Genomic DNA, 21,141 nt, shown 5'->3' on the forward strand with positions numbered 1-21,141 from the left:
GAACTCTCCTCCCACGCTGCATTTCAAAGAAATCAACGTCTTTCCTGTCATTTTTCTTCACTGTCCAACTTTCACACCCATACATAGTAATGAGGAATACTACGCTTGAATTATCTTGATCTTAGTCACCAGTGATAGATACATCCTTACACCTATCCTTATACAGTGATAGATACATCCTTACACCTAATGGAGGAGAAGTCGATTTTGGCTACCAATCTTGATCCTCTTTGATCTGAGATTGCAAATGCCTTAACAGTCCAGGTGCTCGGGAGCAACAGCCGTAGAAGGCCCTTGCTTTCACCTCCTGCATGTGAGCTCCCAAAGGCACCTGGTGGGCCACTGCGAGTAGCAGAGTGCTGGCCTAGATGGACTCTGGTCTGATCCAGCTGGCTTGTTCTTATGTTCTTACCTAAGAATCTTTTCTAGCTCCTTCATGGCTGCCCTTCCCAATATCTTAGCCTCCTTCTGATTTCTTGGTTGACGATGGAGCCAAGGAATAGGAAATCTTGGACAATTTCAGTTTCTTCATTGTGAACCTTGAAGTTGTGCAATGCCCCAGTAGTCGTTACTTTTGTCTTCTTGACATTCAAGTGTAAACCAGCTTTGCCACTTTCTGCTTAACCTTCATCGGTAGTTGGTTCAAGACTTCGCTGTTTTCTGCCCGTAATGTGGTGCCATTTGGAGATCTCGAAACGTTAATGACCCATTTTCACACCACCATCTCAGTCTTATCCTGCTTTCATTACAATTATGTTCTGAATACCGGTTGAAGAGATAGGGGGATAAAATACACCTTTGTCTGATATCTTTGCCAATTGGAAACCATTCCATTTCTCCATATTTTGTCGTAGCGTAGGAGGTTAACCTCCTTCTGGCGTAGGAGGTTAAGAGCTCATGTATCTAATCTGGAGGAACCGGGTTTGATTCCCAGCTCTGTCGCCTGAGCTGTGGAGGCTTATCTGGGGAATTCAGATTAGCCTGGGCACTCGCACACACGCCAGCTGGGTGACCTTGGGCTAGTCACAGCTTCTCGGAGCTCTCTCAGCCCCACCTACCTCACAGGGTGTTGGTTGTGAGGTGGGAAGGGCAAGGAGATTGTCAGCCCCTTTGAGTCTCCTGCAGGAGAGAAAGGGGGGATATAAATCCAAACTCCTCCTCCTCCTCCTCCTCCTCCTCCTCCTCCTCCTCCTCCTCCTCCTCCTCCTCCTCCTCTTCTTCTTCTTCTTCTTCTTCTTCTTCTTCTTCTTCTTCTTCTTCTTCTTCGAGTAGTCTCCTGTCCAGAATTCAAGTTGTCCATCAAAACAATCATATTCTGTGGCTCACAGATTTATTTTAAAACCAACTCCACGCCAACTACGACTTTTCATGTAAACAAATTTTACTAGAGCTTTCGCACCAGAGGAAATACAAGAAAAAGACAGCTCTAGCCACTGGCATTAACTCATAAGCACCGTATTTCCCCTTGCATTTCTGTATGTGCAACTAATTTCTGGGTATTGCAATATCTAGGGCATGGAAGCTATGGGTGTCACAGAAGATCTTTGTGCAAGCAGGCTGGTGCTATGTCTGTTTATGTTTCTGACTGCGCATGGCTGGATCCAGGCAAAAGTTTGACATTTCGGTTTCTTAGATGTTTGTAAAATATGAATTTCCACATTTAGCAGATGGAACTAGATTCCTTTTCTTGCTTTCTTTATACATAAACCAAAAAGTCTACAATCCTCTTACTTTCTGTGAAAATAACTCCACTAATTCAAATACACAATTTTTTTAAAATGCAAAAAATACAAAAGTCAACATTTTTATTCCAGGAGATCTGGAAGCAAAAAATAGTTGATTTGTGGTGGGCGCATAAAACCTGCCTTCTGAGTGGTGGAATGAAGGGGGCATTCTTTTGTGATGTGTTTGTGTGTACTTGGAGTTGGGACACTCAGGAAAACTTGCTAGATTCAAATCAGGTAGCACCTTAGAGACCCACAAGGTTTTCGGGGGATGAGCTTTTGAAACTCAAAGCTCTTGGTGAGCACTCGAGTTTTTGTCCCAAAGTGCTTCGTTTCCCCCCTTACTTTTCAGTGTATTTCACACATTGTATATGCATCAAATAAAACAAATGTTTGTTTTATGTCTATATTATAAGTGTTTTCTTGTTTACTTTTGTTTTGTTTTACTTTTGTTTTTTACTTTCTGTTTTACTTTTTGTTTTGTTTTCACACCTGTCTATCAAAGTTTTGTAAACTTGTGTTCAGCCAAATGCGTTTGCTTTCCAGCCCAGCCATTTTTCGGTTTTTGAGCGTTGCTGTTGTTTCCTCCTTTCTGGTGGTGTTGTGAGAAGCAGACAAAGTCTGTGATAAGTTGGTGGATTTGGCTGTGAGCCAGCACACTTTTGACGCAGCCGCAGAGAGGCGGGCAGTCTCTCTTGCTCAGTGGAATTCCTTATACCACAGATCCATCTCTTAGCAATACTCCTCCAAAGGTGGTACAAATCCCTTCTTGTGTTACATTTGTGGCGAAGATGGTGATTATCCCCAAACTCTTGTGGTTTCTGTTGGTATGTTTAACATTTTGGTGGTTTCTGAGCTGATCGCTCGAATGGCCCTGCGGGGACCGGCAACAGAGTGTCAGGTGTCGGCTTCAGACCATTTGGGGCTAGTGTCAGAGGTTAGCCATGGCTCATTCCGCACATACAGAATAATGCACTTTCAAACTGCTTTTAATGCTCTTTGAAGCTGTGCGAAATGTCAAAATCCACTTGCAAACAGTTGTGAAAGTGGTTTGAAAATGCACTATTTTGCGTGTGCGGAAGGGGCCATAGTTGGCCTTCAGAAGAATAGCTCCATTCAGAGTCCAGCGGCACCTTAGAAGAGACCGATGAGGTTTTCAGGACACAAGTTTTCGAGAGCCAAAACGGACTCTCGAAAAACTCCTGCCCCCAAACCCATGTCCGTCTCTATGGTGCTGCAGGACTCAGACATGCACCCTTTTGCCTTCGTACCCCGTGAATGTCCATCCATTGCAGCATGATGAAGGACGTCGTCCCCCTTTGGCACCTTCAAGATTTACAGTAGCCAATACTTAGGTGTGTCCAGTTCCTGCCAGGCTGACTGGCACCCTACCTGGGGTGCAGCGCCGCAGATGCCAGGGGGGCCCGTTCCCTCCCTCCTTCCTTGGGCTCCCAGGGGACGCTGATTGTGGAGTAGGACCCCAACTCTGCAACTGTATAAGGAGCCCAGAGACTGGATGAGCGAGGCACAGGAAAGGGATCTCGGATCCCCACCACCAAGGCCATCCTATTCCCCCCCACACCCCTCAAGTTCTCTCTCTCTCTCTTTGAAATCTACCCCCCCTCCAGCCTTTGGCCCCCCCCAATGCTTTTTTATAGCAAACCGTTAATTCTCCCCCCTTCCTTTTATTTTTTAAAACGGCATGCCACCCCCCCCCCCAGCCCTGCTCCATGCAGGAGCCTGTCGCCATGACAACCCCAGAGCCCTAGTGGCTTGGTTGCTAAGCAACCAGGAGACAGCAAGGCCAGGATGGATGGAGGGAATGCATCAATGCGGGTGGAGGGGGGGAGAAACAAGGGTGGATCCCACCCCCTTTGTGTGGGGAGGGAAGACTGCAGGGGGTATTCCTGGATAACGCCCCCCCCCCCCCAGCTCCCTGCAATCTGTTTTTAAGGCCTCTTCGGGTGGGATGTTAAAATGGCTTTTCTAGGCCTGGGAGTGGGGTGGAGGAGGCAAGGAAGCCCCCTGGACAGAGGGGAGGGGTCATGGCTCAGAGGGAGGGCCTCCTTGGCATACAAAAGGTCTGAAAGGTCCCATGTTCAATCCCCCGTAAGGACCAGGCAGTAGGTGACTGGAAAACTTCTGTCCGAGGCCCTGGAGTCTGGGTAGACTGTCTGTCCTTGATGGACCGAAGGCCTGGTTCAGTCCAAGGCATCTTCGTGAGTGTATTTGGGCTCTTCGTTGGGAGGCCCTGGCTGCTGGTGGGGATGGGGAGGGCAAACAGACACTTGAACATGGCAGAGAGGAGTCGCTGGTGTCCCTACAGAAGTAGTCCTGTCTTCAGAGCAGCAGTGGTACAGGAGGTTAAGAGCTCGTGTCTCTAATCTGGAGGAACCGGGTTTGATTCCCCGCTCTGCCGCCTGAGCTGTGGAGGCTTCTCTGGAGAATTCAGATTAGCCTGGGCACTCCCGCACACGCCAGCTGGGTGTCCTTGGGCTAGTCACAGCTTCTCGAAGCTCTCTCAGCCCCACCCACCTCACAGGGTGTTTGTTGTGAGGGGGGAAGGGCAAGGAGATTGTCAGCCCCTTTGAGTCTCCTGCAGGAGAGAAAGGGGGATATAAATCCAAACTCCTCCTCCTCCTCCTCCTCCTCCTCCTCTTCTTCTTCTTCTTCTTCTTCTTCTTCTTCTTTTTCATCATCATAGGACAGAAAGTGTGATGGGAGACAGGTAACCAAGTAGCCCAGGTAAGAGAGAGAAACCCTCACCTGGGCCACCAATTTTCCTGAACTCATCATCCACTCATAAACGAACACACAAAATCTGGGTGCTTTCTGCAGAGTCAAGCCCTTCCTATGACCCCCTGGCTTTCTCTGCCTCTTTCATACACAGGTACGCTGAATATTCCGTTGGGCAGGTAACCTAAATACATCATGGGGGGGCTAGAATGTTTGTTGGTTTTAAACGTTTTTGGTCACCTTTTCTCCTTTGTGGAACTCAAGATGGCTTACAGTGTTGAGCAGTTCTGTGCTACTTCTGTACACACGTTCAGAATGAAGCCTCGTGAGGCAGGCTGGTATTACTTGAGTATTCGGAAGATGGTGTGGAGGAGCCCTGGAGGCTAGGGGAAGGGTGGTTGGAGAGGCAGCGTGATGTAGTGGTTAAGAGCAGGTGCACTCTAATCTGGAGAACCGGGTTTGATTCCCCGCTGTGCCGCCTGAGCTGTGGAGGCTTATCTGGGGAACCAGATTAGCTTGTGCACTCCAACACACGCCAGCTGGGTGGCCGTGGGCTACTCGTAGTTCTCTCAGAACTCTCTCAGCCTCACAGTGTGTTTGTTGTGAGAGGGAAACGGAAAAGAGTTTAGCGTATTGTCAAAGGCTTTCACGGCTGGTATCACTGGGGTGTTGTGGGGTTTCCGGACTGTATGACCATGTTTCAGTAACAATTTCTCCTGGCATTTCGCCTGCATCTGTGGCTGGCAGCCACAGATGCAGGCATCTGAAAGAAAAATGCTCTGCAATTTCTGACCGCTAACCCAGAAACTTTACAATACCCCAGAAATTCGTAAAGCATTGAGTCCCCTTACAGGAGAGAAAGAAGGGATAATATAAATCCATCTCTTCTCATCTCACAGGGTGTTTGTTGTGAGTGGGGCAGGGCAAGGAGATTGTAAGCCCCTTTGAGTCTCCTGCAGGAGAGAAAGGGGGGATATAAATCCAAACTCTTCCTCTTCCTCCTCCTCGTCTTCTTCTTCCACTTCTTCCACTTCTTCCACTTCTTCCACTTCTTCTTCTTCTTCTTCTTCTTCTTCTTCTTCTTCTTCTTCTTCTTCTTCTTCTTCTTCTTCTTCTTCTATGCCCCCTGGTGAGTTGGTGAGGGAGAGGTATGTGAATCGGGACCAAGCCACTCGGTCTTTTCACTGGCACGTGTGCCCGCTGGCCCAGGTAAGCCTGCCGAAACACAAGCCTGCCAGAAGTCTTTGGTGTGTCTGCCGGCCAGCGTGCAGCACAGTTGGGCGAGAGAAGTCTGTCCCACCTAGTGGCCGCTGGGCCCTCTGCTTCCAGGCCAGTGAGAAGGCCTCAGCGGTTGGCCTCCCAGAGGAACTGGTTGGCCCCTGAGGATGAAGACCAGATGCTGGTCTAGATGGGCCCTTACAGGTCTGATCCAGCAGGGGTCTTATGACTCACCCAGCGTGGCCCTGCTGCTTCCCTGTGGCTGGTGTGGGCCGGCAGAAGTGCCCACTATCCAGAGGGCTGCTAGTGGCCAGCTGAGTACCGCAGGGCTTGCTGGGCCAGTGGCCGTGGGCTCCTTTGCCCAGAGGGGCAGGCAGACACGGATCGTCCCAGGCTGGGCCTGAGCAGAACCTCTGGCTCTGATGGCGCCGCTGAAATACAGGAGCCACACGGCTGCTCTTGCTCTTGCTCCGAGGAGGCCACGTTAACATCCCAACTGGGCCCCTGGTGGGTCAAGCAGGCCACGTGGTGGGCTATGGGATCTGCCCGGTCTTAAGGAGCCGTTTGCTCCCGTGAGAGAGATGTGGGGTATGTATTATTATTGTTATTGAAGTCTGTCCGCAATGGCCAGAGGAAAGCCCTGCGAGAAGGGACGCACACGTTTGGCGTGCGACGCATGCTTGTTATGTACACTCTGCAGTGCTTCACACATAAGAGGGACCTCCATGGGGCCAGTTTTCGGTGTGTGTCTCTCTCTGGCGCATAGGAGGTTTCCCACGTGTCCGTTGCATTGGGGGGGGGGTGCGGGGTCTGCGCCTCTATGTGTCCCCTCCCGCGCTCTTCCCACGAGGAGGGAGCATTCCCACGAGCGTGTCCGTCACACTGCGACTGCAACACGCCCCCCACCACCACCCTCAGCGAACTTCCCCTTGGAAGGGACTGCGGCGCATCGCCCCCCCCCCCCAGAGGCCCCCCTTCCGTGGCGACCCCATCGCACGCCGGCCGGGCCCTTGGGCGCCGCCAGAGGATGAGTCAGGTGCGGGTGGGGGTGGGGGGGGGGCTGGCTGAGGCGGGCCTGGAGGACTGGGCAGCGCTGCAGTTGGTGCCCCCCCCCCCTCCCCTCGCCTCCTGCGCACAGGCACACCGGTGGAGCCACGCGCGCTTCTGCATCGGGGCCGCAATTTGCACGCCCCCCCCCACCCCGCTGCAATACCCCCCCCCGTCTGCAAAGTCTAATATGCGCGATGTGCACGATCTCCCCCCCGCTCCGGAACTGCGTAGCCTCCACAGGCGCCGTCCACCGCACCGGGCTTTGCGAGCGCTACGCGTCATACGCAGCACTGCAAAGGGGACGTCCCCGGTCCTCGCCAGGAACGCCGCCACCCACCCTCTCCCCGCCGCCGCCAACGCCGCCGCCTGCGAGCCCCTCGGCCGCCGTCCCTGGCTCCACCAGGCTGGCTGGCAACGCGCTTACCAGCAGCAGCAGCCCTCCCGCCCCACTCGCCGCCGCCGCCGCCGCCGCCGCGCCTGGCCTGGCACACGCCGAGCCCGCCGCCAGCCGCAGCCGCCCCGCCGCCGCCGGCCCCCCCGCGACGCCCCCCGCCCCCCCATGAAGACCAAGAACCGGCTCTCGTCCATGTGCCTCTGCGTGGTAGGTGGCGCCGCCCTCGCCTTCGGACGACCCCCCCCCGCCCATTATACCGACCACCACCGCCCTTTAACCTTCGGCCCCATAGCCCCCCCCCCCAGCAACAGGTCCCCGGCGAGGACGCAGAACACCACAGATAAGGAGCCCCCGCGCCAGCTGTTGAGAGAGAGAGACCCCCCCCCATCTTCTCTGGAAAAGGCCTGTGGCTGGATGGGGGGGGGGGGGGGGCGAGCAACTGAAGGGTCAACCATCCCCAAATAGTCCAGGGGTCTGGGGGGGGATGTATTTAAGCATAAACATACAACTCCCCCGTACATATGTTTTAAATGGGGTTGGCTTATGATTGTCTAATAACAACAACAACGACAATAATAATAATAAGAACGTGGTCGGGCTACCTCTGGAGGAATCCCAAACGCCAGTCCTTTCCTTTCCTGAGCAGGTCAGCACCAAAGTCTGCCTTTGGGGGCTCCCCCCTCCCCAAATGTCCCCTGCTGCGCTCCCACCCCTCTCCCACCCCCAATTCCTGCCGCCAGAATCCGGAGACCTTGAGACCCCTGCCCCCCCCCCTCCCCAAGGCCATGATTCAGGGTCTGTCCCCAGTAGGAGGTTTCACCATCTGGGCACCCAACCCCTCTCATGGAAGCCCCCCCCCCCAGCCAGGAAGTGGTGGATCGTTACCAGAAAATGTGGTCTGCATCCCCCACCGACCACATATTCCAGTTCTCAGGGAATTTACTTTCACTTTTCTCCCCCTCCAAGGGAGTCAGTTCAACTCCCCCCTCCTCAGTTTTCACTCCCAAGCTGTTGAAAGTCCCCCCGCTGCCCCCCAGCTCAAAAGTACAGTTCTACACTGGCAAGGATCCTCCCAGCTAACAGGATTGGCTTCCCTCTCTCCCTCCCCCCACAACAATGGCCCCCATTTCTTATAATCAGAGACCTTGGAAACATCAAGGATCATCTTCCGCTACCCCCTCCCCCACAAAGTCCTGTGCCAAGGCCTCCCCCACGACCCATAACTGACCCCTGGGACTTGAAGTGCCTCAGTTTCCCCTGCTGCTTCCAAAACAACTCCCCACACCCCCCAAAGAGTGGGCCTGGCAGCTGGAAACTGGGGGAGGTTTTGGGGGGTCACCAAGCCCGCGAAGCCGGGCCAGTCTGGTCACTTGTGGAATGCGCTGCACCGTGAAGCAGCCGTGCGCTCTCCCTTCGATCAGTTGGCGCCTTTGGCCTAGGAGAGGCGATGAATGGGTTCGGAACTTGGGCAGGGCGGGGTGGCATTTTCATCCCTCCCCCTCAGACGAAAACCCTCCCGACTGGCTGCCTCGCTTCTCTGCTTTGTGAGGGCTCAGCAGGTCATGTCACCCAGTTGCTTTCCCAGGCCAGTGTCAGAGGGAAAATGGTTGCTTGCTTGCAGAGGGTGGACCCTATAGCACGGTTCGCAGGGTGGTGAACCTTTGGCACTCAGATATGATGGACTACAATTCCCATCACTAGCCTCCTGCCAGCATAGCCAATTGGCGGGGGGCTGATAGAGATTGTAGTCCATGTAACATCTGGAGATCGCCAAAGAGTTACGCCACCATGGCATATTAGAGACACATAGGTGTTAATCAAGCAAACCCTCCAGGCGTTGTGGACTACAGACGGTTTCTATCATCCCTGCACAGCATGCATGCTGGCAGGGGATTATGGGAACTGTAGTCAATAACGTCTGGAGGGCCGTGAGTTTGACACCTGTGCTATAGCATCCTACTACACTGAAATCTGTCCTCTCCCCAAATCTCACCCTTCCTAGGTTCCACCCTGAAATCTCCAAAGCTTTTCCAGCCCAGAGTTACCAAATCCTTCTGCCCAGGTGCCATCTTGCCCCCCCCACCCCCTAAGGTGCCCCCTCGAGCCAGGGTAGGGCAGAGGGGTTATCGCTGTTTCCCTTTTGCCAGCAAAGTGATTGATAAGAAAACCTGACCTAAATGTCTGTTGCAAGATCCCCCTCTTGATTAGCAAATGCTTTGTGTGTGTGTGTTTCTTTTTCAATGTATTCATTTCTTATTCACCGGTAACAGGAAATTAACAGTCCTTGGAGGCTTCCATATGTTATCTAAGCCTTCCTCCAGATAAATGATAAATGTATGTTTCTGGCCGAATCAAAAAAAAAAAAGTTTTGAATGGCCTGCACTCGTCCTATAAATTGGTTGTGCGGAGAGGTGGAAGGGAGGGAGCCGAAATTACTTTTGAAGGGCTAATTTCCCCTCCACGTCATCGGTGACAATTCAATGTTTATTTGAACAAAAAAGTTGGCAAGGTCAGGTAGCTCACATGGAATCCTTGAAAATATTTCTGAAATTTTGGTAGATATTTTGCAAAGTGCAAACTTGGGCGGGGCGGTGGGGGTGGAATCTGACGATCGACCCGCTTGATTTTAAGAGCTTTGCATAAAATCTACCCACCGTTAAATAAATGGGTCACTGCCTTATTTTCAGATTGTCTCCTCATTCCAGAGTATATCGTTGTGGAGACCTGACCCAGTACCCTGATCCAGTACTTCTTTAAAACAGCCAATAGATTTACCCTCGGGGGGCCTCTGGCGGACTCAAGCAACGGTCATGTTAACTTAACTTATGGCTCACCCTTACATGATGAGGTGAACACATAGAACTAGAACCAGGGAACACCAAATCAGCAGGAGCCAACATAAGAACATAAGGGCATTTCCCCACTTCTAGCCCGCTGCTGCCCGCTTTGCTGCATTGGGTACTCTCGAAGCGGCGATGGCGTCTCTGGTAGCTCTGCAGCGAGGATTCATCAAAAGGCACGTTTTAACTCCAGTGGTCAGGATACTTACGCCAGCTGAAGGGGGCACAAAGGCGGCAGCGTCGGGGCAGCTTTTCGTGTTGTCGCCCGTATAGCCAGTGGGGAAGTGCCGGGACCCGCTGCCACTTGTAGTGGCCGGGGCTTCAAGGTAAGTGGGGGAAAGGGCCTGGCAGAACAAAGCCAGCTGGATCAAAGAGACCAGAGTCCATCTAGTCCAGCTCTCTGCTACTACGCGGTGGCCCACCAGGGTGCCTTTGGGAGCTCACGTGCAGGAGGTGAAAGCAAGGGCCTTCTGTGGCTGTTGCTCCCGAGCACCTGGACTGTATGGCTCCAGTAAAATTTTGAGACAGAGGTGGGGGGTTTCAGTGGACTAGTGTTTCCCCAAATAATAAACAAATTGCCCAGTGCCAGAAGTTAGCTAGTGAGGTGCCAGGCAAGTCTCTGCCTCCATAAGCTGTTTAAGGTCAGTGGCCGGGGCAGCCACAGCAAAGGCTGTGACCCAGCCCACCCAGCTGAGCGCCGGATCTCTGAATATCTTTCAGAGGTGACCAGTCAGTCGACTGATGTTTTGCATAGCAGTAAATCAATAGATCTCCACCCTTGCCAAGGGTGAAGGCCCCGTGCATGTTAAATGCTGCATTCCTCTAAAACACTGCAGTGGATTCCTTCCCTCGGTCAAACAAACCTCTGAGGGGCTGAGGGCCTTTGGCCGAACCATGCCTCCCAGGTTGGCGGGGTTGATGTCTCCCACAGTGTGTGTGTCTCTCTCTGGGTTGGTCTGGACCAGAGGCCAATTGGCCATGCTGATGGGAATTGTAGTCCATGAACAACTGGAGAGCCGCAGGTTGCAGACCCCTGGTCTGGACGCTTTTGTGCTTTCCCACACCTTCCAGATATCCCTGGTTGCCTGCGATGCTCTTGTTTTCTGGTTCCTGACTCCCAGCATTCCTTCTTTGCCTTCGGTGTGAATTATGGGGGTGATGGAAAGGGCCATCAAGTCACAGATGAGTTATACATAGGTAATCAAACTTCGCGACCCCTCGGATGTTATGGACTACGGATTCCACATCACCCCTGCCAACATGATGCTGGCAGGGGTGATGGGAACAGTAGGCTTTAATTATCTGGAGGGCCACGAGTATGGCTACCTTTATAAAGGCTAAAGGTTGAATTGAATTGAAGTTTGACGCTGGATTAAGTGGCGCACCTGATCAGGTTCTGGCAAGGCGAAGATGTTGAGTGAGATGGTTTCACCCTTGCGCTGTTTTTGGCGTAAACGCTCGAACTGGCGTACAGGTAGTTTCCACTGAAGTCCCCAACCAGGAACGATCCCTGCATAACTTCTGAGATGTGACCAGCTCTGTCCAGCTTCGAGCGCTTCCAAGTCAGGGTTCGGAACTGCGAATTCTAGGCGTTAAAACTTAGCACTTATAGAAACCCAGAGGTTGGATGGCTGTGCCTTGGCGCAGTTTTTTTTTTTAATTTAATGGATCCTGTGCTTTTATGTTATTATTTTATGTGCTCCTGCGGGCGCCCTCGTCAAACACCTGAAGTCCGCCTGCAGCTGGGAAGCATCTCCGTTTTCTCAAAAAAATGCAAACCGAAGCTATAGAGGAGTGGTGGTGGGCCTGCATTCCTATAGATGCTCCAGAAGTGCTGCCTGCAACCCCGTAATAGGGGAGGCCATTTGTGGTAACTTGCTTGACATGTGCTTGAGGGCAAGTGTGCCTTACCACTGCCCATAAGGGTGAAGAAGAAGAGTTTGAATTTATATCCCCTTTCTCTCCTGCAGGAGACTCCAAGGGCTTCCCCGTCTCACTTGCCCTTCCCCCTCGCTGGCCACAACAAACACCCTGTAGAGGTGGGTTGGGGCTGGGAGAAACTCCCGAGAGCTGTGACTACTTCGCCAGGTCACCAAGCTGGCGGTGTGGGAGGTGCCCAGGCTGAATTCCCAGATAAGCCTCCACAGCTCAGGCAACAGAGCGGAGAGAATCAAACCCGGTTCCTCCAGATTAGATACACGAGCTCTTAACCTCCAATGCCACTGCTGCTCCTCTCCATGTAATAATCAGGACTGAACCTGTCTGAAGAGCAACAGCGATTTTTTTGTACTGTCGGCTCATATTGTATTGTCGAGACTTTCCTGCAGTGCCGGGACAATGGGATGCTGTGGCGTGGTTAAATAGACTCAGGAGAATTTTTCTCCTGACGTTTTCCTGCAATTCATTAGGTGAGAAAACGCCACTGGGACATGGCCATAGCCAAATATCTGAAACCCACAACACTCCAGGTCCATGATGTGAGATTGCTTTTCTTTTAAAAAGGTAGGACTTGCGGTCCGTTTGCTCACCAAGCCCAGCCTCTGAGTTGAAGTGAGGGAGTTGTTTCAGGCAACAGATCTGACCTCCCAGATACAGCTCACTGCCAGGGATTCTCCTGTGCCCCCCCCCCGCTCCCGGCTGACTTGTAACGCTCTAAATCTCGCTGGTTTGACTTCTTGATTCTGGGCTGTTTCGCTTCCAGTTGATTAAACAGGGTTTTCTGTCCCTAGGGTTAATCCCAAATCCATTGCAGAGGACAATGGGCTTAAGCAGAATTCGGCCTACAATAAAGGAGGGAAACTGACCTATACCTTACTCCCACCTTGACTCCACCCAACCCTACACCTGGTCAATTTCTTTGGGCTCAGCTCTCAGGTCAAAGTTGGACGGCAGGCTCTGCCTGCAGGAGGCCAGCTGCCCCATGACCCTCCGTGCTCTTCGTGCAAGAACTAGCTTTCTGCATGGGCTAGTTTGCAACCAGATGACAGTGACAGGAGCCGTTTGAAAGCTTCCAGGGTTCCTCCAGATGACTGCGTCCGTGACTACGGATTCCCATCATTCCCCCGCCAACCACGATGCCTAAGAGGAGCTTCACGAGTTCAAACACCCTAGTGAATTGAAGGTATTCCAAAAGAAAGAAGAGCTTAGTTTTATATCCCCCCCTCTCTCCTGCAGAGGAACTCAAAGGAGGAGACTGGACAATCTCTTACCCTTCCCCCTCACAACAAACACCCTGTGAAAAGTAGGTGGAATTTCAGAGACTCCAAGAAAGCTGTGGATCTAATAAGATCACCAACTGGCGTGTCAATGGGAGTGCACAAGGCTAATCAGAATTCCCCCAGATAAGCCCTCCACAACTCAAGCCTGACAGAGAGCTGGGAGTCTCAAGAAGCCACGGTTCCTCCAGATTAGATACCACGAGGCTCTCTCCTTCACATACTGCACCGTTGCTCTATGTGTTCATATGTAATCTCGTTGGCGTGCCTGGGGTTGCTGTAATTTCCTAGTTTCCTGGAGAAATGAAGCTGCTTTAGGGAGGGTGGACTCTGTAGTGATACAGTGCCTGCGTTCCTTCCCAGGCTCACGCCCCAAATCTTCAGGCTCCACACCCCAAGGAGGGCCCTTTATAGCCCAGGGCTGGCAACATTAGACTCTTGGCCCAAGTCCCTCAGTAGCACTTGACTGTGAGAAATGGGTGTGTAAACGTCACACCTGAAGTGACATGAGGCAATGAGAGCCAGAGTGGTGTAGTGGTTAAGAGCAGGTAGATTGTAATCGGGAGAACCGGGTTTGATTCCCCGCACTCCTCGTCACCCAGGTGGTAGAGGCTTATCTGGTGAACCAGATGTGCTCTCTGCACTCCTACATTCCTGTGGGGCTAGGTCACAGTCCCTCTCAGAACTCTCTCAGCCCCACCTACCCTCACCAGGTGTGGGAGAGGAAGAGAAAGCGAGCTTATAAGCCACCCTTGAGTCTCCCTTACAGGAGAAAGGGGGGTATAAATCCAAGCCCTTCTTCTTCTCTGACTCTGCAAGTTCTGAGGCCCGTGCACACGCCCAGTGTGCCAAAGAGAACCACCATGTTGGCTCACGGCTTCTGTTGGGCGAGTGGGCGGTGCCAGCCGCGTGCCACTGCTGTGGCACCAGTGTTCTCTATTGCTTGGCGCACAAACAGATGTCAGCCACCGTTGTCTATAGAATTTGGTGCCTGCACGGCACCTGGGCGCAGGCTGCTTGCTCTGTGTACTTGGGGCTGGGATTGCCGCCTGCCGATGCGGCAACGTGCGTGTTGCTGCGTGGGGGGATCCAGCTGCATCTCTGGGATCCAGTCCGCTGGAGGAGGGGGGTGTTGCTGCCTCTCCTCTCCATGGGGGGGGGGGGGGCAAGAGAGATAAACTGATGCCTTGAGGATTAATGAGCTCCAGATTAGCCCATGCAGACCAGGCCAGGCAGGCCCAGCTATGGAAGGGAGAGAATGGCGAGGAGAAAGGACGCGGGCTAGTTCATCTCTCTGCAGCTGGTGACTGACTGAGGGGGGTCTCTCAGAGGGAAATGCGGTCTTCGGATTCAAGCCCTCCCGTCCCTGTAATCCCATACTGGGTGGAGGGAGAGATTCTCCATAGTGGCTCCAGAAGGCATTCTGGACATGCTCAGGCTCTTTTCCTCCCAGTAGAAGAAGAAGAAGAGTTTGGATTTATATCCCCCCTTTCTCTCCTACAGGAGACTCAAAGGGGCTGACAATCTCCTTGCCCTTTTCCCCCCCCCCTCACAAGCAACAAACACCCTGTGAGTAGGTGGAATGCGGGGAAAGGCTCGAGAAAGTCTGGCAGTTTTATTCACCTTAAAGGTCACCCAGCAGTTATTGATATGTGGGGTTGCACAGGCCAATCGAATTCCCCGAGAGAAGCTCTCACAGCTCAGGCTGACAGAGCTGTGGGGAATCAAACCCGGTTCCTCCAGATTAGATACACGAAGCTCTTCACCTCTATGTACCACTGCTACTCCTTTCTATTTGTTTTATACTAATAAGTTTTTAAAGGGCTGTGTGTCATAGTGGTTAAGAGATAGCACACTATACCACTTCCACGGTCAGGAGGTTGGAGCCCTATGAGTCCAGATGTCCTGGCACCTGGCTCAGAATCGACTCCAGCCATCCATCCAAATTTTATTTGGTGGGTGAAATGAGTACCTAGCTCATTGATAGTGTTGAACCTTCAGATGTTATGGACTGAGCAATTCCCATCAGCTCTGCCAGGATGTGGTGGCCAATTGATGGGAATTGTAGTCCATAACATCTAGATGCTCTCCACCAATTGATATTCAGCCCAGCTAGGGGGGTAAAGAATAGCCGGGGAAAGCAAAATGGCCAGAAACTACTCCCACAAAGCACGGCACTGTCTATGAAATCACTGCTTGAGTGGTACCGCGAAGGTCGGATATCGACTGAAGGGGGATTCTTTACTTTACTTTTACTCATTTTAGTCCATCTTTCCAACCACGACTAATTCCAAGAGCGCCATTCAGAGTGAGTCCAGAACAACCAACCAAAGGCCGGGCATGCAAAAAACAAAGCAGGATTTGAACTGGATCACCGGAAGCAGCCCAGAAGTCTAAAAAGATGAGAAAGCGTAAAGTGTAGCTATAAGTATTGTGTCCAACTTGACACCTGGGACTGGTGGTGGTGGAAAGTCGAGGCCGAGTCACTCTGTCGGGTTTTGAGGCGGGAAGACAAGCAGGGTGGTTGCGTTAGCCCCCCCCTCTGCATGCCGCCTTGGTGTCCGTGGCCCAAATATTGGTCAGGAAGACTGGACCCTGCTTAGCTAACTTCTGAGATCTGGGGAGATCAGGGCGGCCTCATAGCTATCTCGGGTCGGGACAGCCTGACCTACAAGTTAAGCCTGCAAAATCACATAGTAAAATCCGACATACAGCAAGTGATATGCATACGTGTGCATACACACACACACTCTCTCTCTCACACACACACACACACTGTCTCACATACAGAGATAGATACGAAGTCCAGTCATTTTCCCCCAAGTAACTTTGTGAGCCATTTCGCACAGCCCTCTTGAATCGTTCAGTTTTGCATAGAGACATAGCCACTATATGTGATGATTAATTGACGCCAGCCATCTCAGCCGTACGCGCGCACGCACACACACACGCGCACACACAACCTTTGCAAAAAAAGAGAGCTGTTTGGTGCCAGAAAGAAGTGTGGGTTTTGCATTCTGTCTGTGCCCGGTAGAGGGTGCTGTGCCCCCAGGAATAATTGCCTCCCCCTCACCCATTTAGCATAGCGCCCTCTGGGGTACCGCATTGTTCTATAGCACCTTGGAAGAATAGACTGTCCTGGAAATAGGAGCTTCTTTACATATTTCTTGGGAATCGTGCTCAGATGCACCTGCAAGGAGTTTTTTTCTCCCAGTCGTGTAAAGCTAATTAATAAGTCGCGCTTGCTTCCTCTGGTGTGTTGCCTGAATTAATCACTGTAAACCAGTTCTTTGAATCCTGGTAAGAGTCTGCAAAAATGTCTTGTATCGTCGTGCTTTTGAGGTTCAGAAGTAGATTTCTGCTCTGTCTCTGAACAGCTCCTGCAAGATCTTAGACTTGGGCTTCTACCTCATCAGACTATTGAGAGCTGGCAGAACCAAAGCTGAAGTTTGCAAGCCGCTGCTCCGGCCCTTTGTCTTAAAGGCAGCTTAACTTCTTTAAGGGCTGGACTTTAAGGTTCGTAGGGTAAGAACAACCTCAGAGCACAGCTAGGTGGGTTAGTGAGTTTGCCAACCCTCCAGGGAACTGCCCCCCCCCCTGAGAGGAGTCACCGCTGATCTCCAGACAGAGTCAGTCAAAAGAGGAGGAGGAATGGAGGCCCAAGTTTGGCAGGAAATGGGATTTATTTATTTATTGGGCTCTGCAGCCTGCCTTTCTAACAGGGACGCCCAAGACATGAAAAATAAAACAGGGCAGCAGGCTGGGATCAAACAGTCGGCAGACAAGGCAGGCGGGTGATAAAAAGCTGTCTGAGGGAACACACCAAAACTGTCTCAGGTTTGACGTCCCCGGCGGAAGAGAGGGCTGCAAAGGGGGCTACCTTGAATTGCAGAAAAAAGAAACAACGGGGGCAAGAAACTTTCCAACAGACTACAAAACTGTCCCTTTGCGTAGCTCCTGTCAGGTGGGATGTGGGATTTTAAAGTGACTTCTGAGATCCTTTTATAAGAACGCCTACGCTTGGAGATTTATTTCTGTTTTTTCTAACTTTTGGGGGCAAATGACAGAAGTTGGGAGCTGTTTCCTACTACAAAAGTTGGGAGCTGTTTCCAACAGCTGTTTCCGACTGCAGGAGCCACCACGGAGAAGGCCCCTGGTCAGGAAGTTGGCACTTTTTCCTGTGGGCACCTTCAGAAGGCTTTGGTCAGGTGCAGAGGCGGAGTGAGGGGAACTGCTCTGGTGGGACGACGTGACGCCTGCTCTCCCCACCCTTGGAACGCTTCCACCAATGCCGCTGATCGGCCTTCATACGCCTCGCCACTGTTCACTTGGGCAAGCAGCTGCCTCTTATTGCCCTGTGGGCGCATCGCCACGCTGTCTGGTCTGTGTAAACTGCTATACCATAACAGGGAGGTTGAACCCTACAGGGTATTCCAGGTTTGGAGCTTTGTGGAGTGGAGTAGCTGGGAACCTAGACCCAGCACCTGCAGTTTCTAGCCAACTTTGACTACAGAATGTCGAGAGTAAAGAGGTAATAAAGAAGCCCAGTTCCTGAGAGTTTGATTCCCCACTCTCCGCCTTGAGTGGTAGAGAGGCTTTATCTTAAGGAACCAGACAGTGTGTTCTGCACTCCTAAGCATTCCTGCTGAAGGGGACTGGCCTGTGGGCTAGTCATTGCTCTCTCTGTGAACTCTCCCAGCCCCACCTACCTCACAAGGTGTCTGTTATTGTCAACACCAGGTGTCCATGCTGCCAAGTCAGCTCTGACCCCACGATTGGTATGCCATGAATTAATGTCTTCCAGAACATCTCTTACCCTTAAGAGCCTCGGCCAGGGTCTTGCAAACTGGAGCTCCCCCCACTCCCAGCCTCTGGTAGCTTCCTCGGTGGAGTCAATCCATCTGCTCTTGGGTTCTGCCTCTTTTCCCCTGATGCAGCTTCCATTTTTTCCTGCTATGATTGTATTTTCCTTAGCCATCCCATGGCTCTCTCGATTATGTTGACCAGGATAGCCTCCCTGCTGAGCCCAGTGATGGCTAACCTTTTTTTTAGGTAACTGAAAGTGCCCAAATTGCAACCCTGTAATCCACCCTATTTGTTAAGCAAAGCGTCAACACGGCAATTTAACCCTGAATAATTGAGGTTTTAGTTTAGAAAAAATGGTTGACTCCAGAATAATGCATTACTGCGAGGGTAAGCTTGGTGGTAGTCGGTGAGCTATTTTGCTTTGAAGAACCGTAAGTAAACTCTTCCAACGGTGAATCATGACCCTAGAGGGTTTCTCAGAAGTAAAGCCCCATTGCCAGTGGCAACCGAAGCCACTCCCAGGTAAAGGATCACGCTTTTAGTTCTTCGGCGATGAAAAAAAGTGGGGTTTACCACAGCTACTGCTAAATAGGGTTACCCAAGCACTGCTTCACCAAAACTAGGTCTTGAAGAACATAAGAAGGAGCCACGCTGCTGGATCAGACCAGAGTCCATCTCCTCCAGTCCAGCATTCTGCTACTCGCAGTGGCCCACCAGGTGCCTTTGGGAGCTCACATGCAGGATGTGAAAGCAACGGCCTTCTGCTGCTGCTGCTCGCCCTGAGCACCTGTGGTCTGCTAAGGTGACGGCAATCTCAGATCAAGGAGGATCTGGAAGATTGGTAGCCATAGATCATTCCTCCTCCATAAAATCTGTCCAAGCCCCTTTAAAGCCATCCAGGTTAGTGGGCCATCACCACCCTCCAGTGGCAGCATATTCCAAACTTACCAACCACACGCTAATTGGAAGAAGTGTTTTCCTTTGATTAGTCCCACTTCTTCCCCAGCATTTTCAATGAATGCCCCTGGTTCTAGTATTGTGAGAAAAGAGAGAAAATTTCTCTCTGTCAACATTTTTCACCCCATGCATAATTTTTTTATAGACTTCAATCATATCCCCCCAGACATCTCCCTCCAAACTAAAAGAGTCCCAAACAGCTGCAGCCTCTCTCATCACCAAAAGGAAAGGTGCTCCAATCCTCTCAATCATCGCTTGTTGTTGCTTCTCGCACTTTTTCTATCTCTTCTGGTATACCTTTGAGATGTGTGGCGACCAGAACTGTTCCTGGTACACAAAAGTGCGATTCGTCGCATCCACTGCTTTTATATATAAGGGCACTGACAACCTTGCAGCGCCTTTATTATCATCAACCTTTCCTAATTATCCCCTGTGCATAGAGCTCTGTCTTTTTCACGGCCAAGCTATGCATTGAGTTGACATTCCCATGGAACTATCAATCAAGACGCCAAATCCCTGCTCCTGGGTCTGTGACTGACAGCACTGGACTGCAAAATCACATAGTAAAATCCGACATACAGCAAGTGATATGCATACGTGTGCGTGCATACACACTCTCTCTCTCACACACACACACTGTCTCACATACAGAGATAGATACAGTCCGATCGTGCCCCCAAAGTAGCACAATGAGCCGGCTGGCACAGCCCTCTTGAATCGTTTCAGTTTGCATAGAACATAGCCACTTACTATAATGTGATGATTAATTGACGCCAATACATCTCAACCGTATGCGCCGCGCAGCGCCTAGCCTTTAAAAAGGGAGCTGTTTAATTAGCAGAAAGAAGTGTGGGTTTTAGAACCTGTCTGTGCTGATGTAGGGTGCTGTGCCCCCAGGAATAATTGCCTCCCCCTCACCCATTTAGCATAGCGCCCTCTGGGGTACCGCATTGTTCTATAGCACCTTACGGAAAACAGGCGTCGCAAATAGGAGCTTCTTTACATATTTCTTGGGAATCGTGCTCAGATGCACCTGCAAGGAGTTTTTCTCCTGCGTGCAAGCTAATTGTTGCGTGCGCTGCTTCTCTGCGTTGCCTGAATTAATCACTGTAAACCAGTTCTTTGAATCCTGGTAAGAGTCTGCAAAAATGTCTTGTATCGTCATGCTTTTGAGGTTCAGAAGTAGATTTCTGCTCTGTTCTGAACAGCTCCCTGCAAGATCTTAGACTTGGGCTTCTTACTCATCAGACTGCTGAGAGCTGGCAGAACCAGCTGAAGTTTGCAAGCCGTTCCGTCCTTTGTCTAGCAACCTTCTTTAAGGACGAGGACTTTAAGGCCTGGAGTAAGAACAACCTCAGAAACACAGCGAGGTGGCAAAGTGAGTTTATACAGCCTCCAGAACCGCTGAATCTCCTGGAGTCACCGCTGATCTCCAGACAGGGTCAGTCAAAAGAGGAGGAGGAATGGAGGCCCAAGTTTGGCAGGAAATGGGATTTATTTATTTATTGGGCTCTGCAGCCTGCCTTTCTAACAGGGACGCCCAAGACATGAAAAATAAAACAGGGCGGCAGGCTGGGATCAAACAGTCGGCGAACTGAAGACGGTGAATTGATAAAAAACTGTCTGAGGAACACACCGCCACAAAACTGTCTCCAGGTTTGGCGGAAGGGCTGCAAAGGGGCTACCTTGAATTGCAGAAAAAAAAAACAACGAGAACAGAAACCAACGAACTACAAAACTGTCCCTTGCGAAGCTCCTTCAGGTGGATGTAGTGAAACAGACTTCTGATCCCTTTATAGAAGCGTACGCTTGGAGATTTATTTCTGTTTTCACTTTTGGGGGCAAAATGACAAGAAGTTAGAGGCGTTTCCTACTACAAAAGTTAAGAACTGTTCAACAGCTGTTTCCGACTACGAACCACCAGGAGAGCCCCTGGTCAGGAAGTTGGCACTTTCTAATGGGCACCTTCAAGCTTTGGTCAGGTGCAGAAGTGAGGAAACTGCGCCCAAAGACGCGCCGCTAATAGCCCACCCTGGAGCGTACAAAAAATAACGCTGGCGGTACGGCTCGCCTCGCCACTGCTCCGCAAATTGTGCCTCTTATTGCCCTGTGGGCGCTTCGCCCGCTGTCTGGTGTGCAAACTGCCATGCCATAACAGGAAGCTTGAATTCTACAGGTAATTCCAGGTTAGACTTTGTGGA

The 21,141-nt window shown here is 51.4% G+C and overlaps 1 protein-coding gene across 11 annotated transcripts in view; it reads left to right on the forward strand.

Moving 5' to 3' along the window:
- The window catches only part of DLG4 (discs large MAGUK scaffold protein 4), a 124,855-nt gene that overhangs the window by 42,768 nt on the left and 60,946 nt on the right, over positions 1–21,141 (forward strand). For 2 of the 11 annotated variants that reach the window (XM_048516336.1, XM_048516342.1), the window contains exon 1: positions 7,273–7,329. The exons of the other annotated variants lie outside the window; for them this stretch is intronic. In XM_048516336.1, coding sequence (XP_048372293.1) covers positions 7,288–7,329 — 42 coding nt within the window. In that variant the 5' untranslated portion in view covers positions 7,273–7,287. Of the gene's footprint in view, positions 1–7,272; positions 7,330–21,141 lie in introns of those variants that run through there. 11 annotated transcript variants of the gene reach the window in all.

Source organism: Sphaerodactylus townsendi, linkage group LG15 (genome assembly GCF_021028975.2).
Source record: "Sphaerodactylus townsendi isolate TG3544 linkage group LG15, MPM_Stown_v2.3, whole genome shotgun sequence".
Taxonomy (NCBI): Eukaryota; Metazoa; Chordata; class Lepidosauria; order Squamata; family Sphaerodactylidae; genus Sphaerodactylus; species Sphaerodactylus townsendi.